We start from the raw sequence: 4649 nt of genomic DNA, 5'->3' as shown, positions 1-4649 counted from the left end.
TATCTTAAAGGACAGTCCATACATTTTATGATAGTAGCAGCCCCAAGAAGAAAAGCAAAGACATTAATGATGATAATGATAAAAAACAGTGAACCACTTGTTTGGGGACACTCAATACTTGCATAAAAAGGACAGTCAACATAACAGTCTCTACAAAGCAGTAACTTATGATCAACGGGACTATTAAGAGAAGTTAGCAAGCAATAAATTCATTGAGAAGCAACAATCAAGGGACAGTCTTGCAGTTGCTGCATCACTAAATGCATAGAGGAAAAACAGTTAAGATAATGATGATCATAATATATGTAACAAAGGATAAACAATCAAACTGGCAAGGCATAGTCTTTTTGATTGTCAACAATGGTCATAACAGCATAAACCCTGTGATCTTTAAGGACGGTGAAACTCAGACATAACAATCTTAGGCAGTCAGTGTATTAAGCATTCAAAATTCATACCAGTGATGAGCAGCAAATGTTGATCTAAAGCCATAAGATGAATTGCTCGAATTACAGCAGGGAAATTAGAGATTCAAGGACAAACATATATTAATCATTAAAGAGCATCTATGACAAAAGAAAGAGATTGTAAAATGGGTGTAGATCAGAGAAACGAATATCGCCTGGACTCGCCTGGACTCGGCGAGTCCGAGTGCGAGTCACCCTCGCCGAGTCCTGGGGACTCGGACTCAGACTCTGCCGAGTCCAGGAACCAGACTCGCCAGACTCGTCGAGTTTGGCGAGTTTGGCGAGTCACCCTCGCCGAGTCCTGGGGACTCGGACTCGGACTCTGCCGAGTCCAGGAGCCAGACTCGCCAGACTCGCCGAGTTTGGCGAGTTTGGCCGAGTCCAGGAGCCAGACTCGCCGAGTTTGGCGAGTTTGGCCCAAACTCGCCAAACTCGGCGAGTCCCGTGCCTGGGACTCGACCGGCGGCGAAGTCAATGAAAAGTTAAAAAAAAAACAATTTTAAATGGTTTTTTTGACTTGTTTTTTTTGTGTTATTTTTGTTTTATACCTAAAAGTGACTTTCATTTCATTCATTTGCAAAAATAGGAGGAGTAAAGTGAGATAAAAAGAATAACAAGGGTGCATTGAAGAAAAACCAGCAAGGAAGATTTCTTCAATTTCTTCAAGAGTTCTAAGAGGTAACATTGTTTTTTTGAGATTTTTTTGTTTCTTATATGCAAAAATTCATTTTTCTATTCTTTTTTTTTTGAAAGTTTTACATTTTATTCCAAAATCTTTTCTATGTTACTATGTAGGCCCAGGGTTTGTAATTTTATTTTTTTTAAAGTAGGGTTTGACAAACCCTACAATTTAAAAAAAATAAAATTGCAAACCCTACTTTAGCTTTTTTGAAAAAAATGTTCAATGAGAATGAAATTATGAATGCACAACACAGAATGAATGTCTTAATTTATTTTTGCATTTGTAATGTTTTATTGCAGCAACCTTCACATTCTTATTTGCCTCAAGTTTCACAAAACAATCATACAATGTCCTCTTCTAGACCTCCCATTACAAAGGACCCTGCTTGGAAATATCATGAGGATTTTCCAGGGCAAAAAAAAGGGCAAACAAAGTGTATATTTTGCAAAACAATATTCCATGGAAGCATATATAGATTGAAATACCATATTGCTGGTGTGCGTGGGCATGATGCCGACCCATGCACAAAAGCAGTCACTGAGGCCGTACGTGATTGCTATGTAATGGTTGAAGAAATTGAAAGGAAAAGGAAAGAAAAAGAGGATCTCACAGTCATTGGGAGACATGCACCTTTAGGAATAGGGACACAATTAGGTTGTGTTGGAGGGCCTTCTTCCTTACCTTCATATCGTCCCACTCATTTTGCTACTACTCATGCTTCCGGTTCTGCTTCTATAAGTGCCAGTGCCAGTGCCTCTGCCCCTTCTCATGTTCCTAGCACTGACAGTGGTAGTGGGAGTGTTAGCATTGGACCTAGGATTCGTAAATCTAGGTTGGATACCTTTTTTGCACCTCGCACTACTCCTGGGTCCCAACAGTCACTTGAGAGCATGGGTTGGAACAAGGAGGTCCATGATGCTGCTAAAATGGCAGTTGGCAGATTTTGGATCTATGGCAATATTCCATTCTTCACAGCCAAGTAAATGTTTTATGTTTGATTGTTTTAATTTTTATAATTTGATTGTTCGTATTAATTTTTGTTGTATATAGTTCATTATACATAGTACATACTTATCTCATTAAAATTATTTGTGACAGGGCACCTTATTGGCAAGAAATGGTTGATGCCCTTACCATTTGTGGGGTGGGGTTCAAAGCCCCTTCTGAGTTTGATTTGAGGGGACTCATTTTGACTGAATTGGTGAATGATGTGAAGAAAGAATTGGGTGATCAACGCCAAATATGGAGCACTAAAGGTTGCACCATCATGACTGATGGTTGGACAGACAGGAGAAATAGAACTCTCCTTAATTTTCTTGTTTCTTCCGCAGGTGATTGATTAATTTTAGTTTCATTTAGGCATTAATTTTTTATTTTTCATTTAATGATTTATTGAATGATCATTGATCTTGCTTTATTTTTTTATTTCAGGGGGCGCCGTTTTCATCAAGTCTATTGATGCCTCCGCCCATTGCAAGAATGCCACCTACCTATGTGAGCAGATAGAGGAGGTGATTAATGAGGTGGGTGAAGAGAACGTGGTACAGGTGGTGACTGACAATGCACCAAATTATGTTGCTGCAGGTAAACTTTTGATTACAAACTAATTTTGTTTGCAAATTAATTTCTATTTTGTAACCTCATTAATTACAATGCAACAAATTATGTTGTTGCAGGCAGACTATTGATGGAGAGGCGCCCATCTATAGTTTGGACTCCATGTGCCGCCCATTGCATTGACCTCATGTTAGAGGATATTGGAAAACTTCCATGGGTCAAGACATGTGTAGAAAAGGCAAGAAATGTGTGCAAATTTGTATATAATCATTCATGGGTGTTGGCTCTTATGAGACAATACACAGAGCATAAGGAGTTAGCTCGTCCAGGAATCACAAGATTTGCCACAAACTTCATCACATTGCAATCCATGCTTCGTTGTAAGATGGCCTTGAGACGTATGATTGTTGGTGAGGAGTGGTCTTCCTCATCCTATGCTGCCACCCCAGTAGGGAAAGATATGGCAGACTGCATTTTTGATGAGCGAGGCTTTTGGAGCCCTTGTGATGAGATAGTGGAGGTAATTTTTTTTATAAATTCTACAATTTTTATTTAACTTTTTGTTTTATAACTTATTCATCATATTCTCTTATTTGCTCATGTTTTAAATTACACAATATTTTCAATTTTACAGTTTGTTAAGCCCTTGGTGGTTTTGTTGCGAGTTGCGGATGGAGAAAAGCCCGCAATGGGCTACATATATGAAGACATGGATAGGGCGAAAGAGGGCATCAAATCTATCTATGCAAGAGATGAGAGCAAGTATGGTCCCATTTGGCAGATCATTGATAAGAGATGGCATCATCAGCTTCATAGGCCCATCCATGTAGCAACCTATTATTTGAATCCGACATTCCATTTTAGCCCTACTTTCAGGGCTGATGCGGAGGTCCTTGATGGGCTATACTCAGTCATGGAGAAGATGGCACCTGTTGGTTGTACTCAGACAGATCTTATGCGAGAGCTACAGTTGTTCTCAAATGCACAAGGGGAGACCTTTTCTCGTCCTATCGCCAAAGAAAGTAGGACAACTATGATGCCAGGTAAAAATAAATTGTAAGGCTTAATTTTAGTTTTATTGTATATTGTTAAATGAGTTTATGAGAGACTGATTTTATTTATTTTTCTCATTTCAAACTCAGATAATTGGTGGAGCTTTTTTGGCCCAACGACACCAAATCTTCAGAAGTTGGCCATTCGCATCTTGAGCCAACCATGCAGTGCATCTGGTTGTGAGCGCAATTGGAGTATGTTTGAGCACATACACTCCAAGAGGCGCAATAGATTATCCGTGGAGAAGATGAATGATCTTATCTTTGTTCACTACAACCTCCGCCTGAGAATGAGAAAGAATGCATTAGCTGACATCTCTCCTATCATTCTAGATGAGGTTGATCCTGAGGCAGAGTGGGCCATTGAGACAGATCCTGTGGCTGTCTTTAGTGATGATGGCACTGATTGGATCGACCAGGTAGATATAGAGGCTGAGGCTGTAGCCATGGCAGAGGAGGAGCAGAGAGCACGAGCAGAGAGAGGAGATTCAGAGGCAAATGGTGATAGTGACACAGATGGTGACAGTGACACAGATGTACCTGATGTTGGTGAGCATGGCGTGGTGTCACGAGGAGCGGCTATGGCTGCCCAATCATCTATGACCTACCTTAGACGCCTTCGTAGGGGACCGGGGCCTTCATCGGAGCCGACGTCGGGGCCGGAGGGTGCAGACTCCTCTGCGCCATAGGCTTGTAGATGTATTTACCTTTGTTATTTGTATGGAACATTTGATGATGATCATATGATGACACAGATTTTTTATTCCATGAGTTTTGTAATATTGTATACATTTGACAATATTTATATATCTATGTTTGTTATTTCCTTCAGCTACAATTTGCGTTTATGCTTATGTGATAGATCATAGATGTATACTTGTGTATGTATTA

At 40.0% G+C, this 4649-nt stretch overlaps 2 protein-coding genes across 2 annotated transcripts; both read left to right on the top strand.

Annotated features, from left to right (window-relative positions):
* The first annotated feature begins 2592 nt into the window (after positions 1-2592).
* On the top strand, positions 2593-3370 carry LOC131859935 (uncharacterized). The gene is made up of 2 exons (XM_059214229.1): positions 2593-2733; positions 2826-3370. Exon 2 carries the CDS (start codon positions 2837-2839, stop codon positions 3260-3262), a length of 426 nt encoding a protein of 141 aa, XP_059070212.1. The 5' UTR covers positions 2593-2733; positions 2826-2836; the 3' UTR covers positions 3263-3370.
* A 176-nt stretch (positions 3371-3546) lies between these two features.
* On the top strand, positions 3547-4447 carry LOC131860201 (uncharacterized). The gene is made up of 3 exons (XM_059214579.1): positions 3547-3749; positions 3849-4157; positions 4293-4447. Exons 1-3 carry the CDS (start codon positions 3620-3622, stop codon positions 4445-4447), a joined length of 594 nt encoding a protein of 197 aa, XP_059070562.1. The 5' UTR covers positions 3547-3619.
* The last annotated feature ends 202 nt before the right edge of the window (positions 4448-4649 follow it).

The sequence above is a fragment of the Cryptomeria japonica genome, chromosome 11, assembly GCF_030272615.1.
Source record: "Cryptomeria japonica chromosome 11, Sugi_1.0, whole genome shotgun sequence".
Classification (NCBI taxonomy): Eukaryota; Viridiplantae; Streptophyta; class Pinopsida; order Cupressales; family Cupressaceae; genus Cryptomeria; species Cryptomeria japonica.
Note: the sequence above shows the minus strand (reverse complement) of the source record. Positions and strands in the feature narration are given on the sequence as shown.

Coding starts and splice junctions, on each gene's coding strand:
- LOC131859935 (XM_059214229.1), top strand. CDS start 2,837: ATGGAGAGGCGCCCATCTATAGTTTGGACTCCATGTGCCGCCCATTGC.
- LOC131860201 (XM_059214579.1), top strand. CDS start 3,620: ATGGAGAAGATGGCACCTGTTGGTTGTACTCAGACAGATCTTATGCGA. Junction 3,750..3,848: donor TAGGACAACTATGATGCCAG/GTAAAAATAAAT, acceptor TTTCAAACTCAG/ATAATTGGTGGAGCTTTTTT. Junction 4,158..4,292: donor GGCTGTCTTTAGTGATGATG/GCACTGATTGGA, acceptor ACAGTGACACAG/ATGTACCTGATGTTGGTGAG.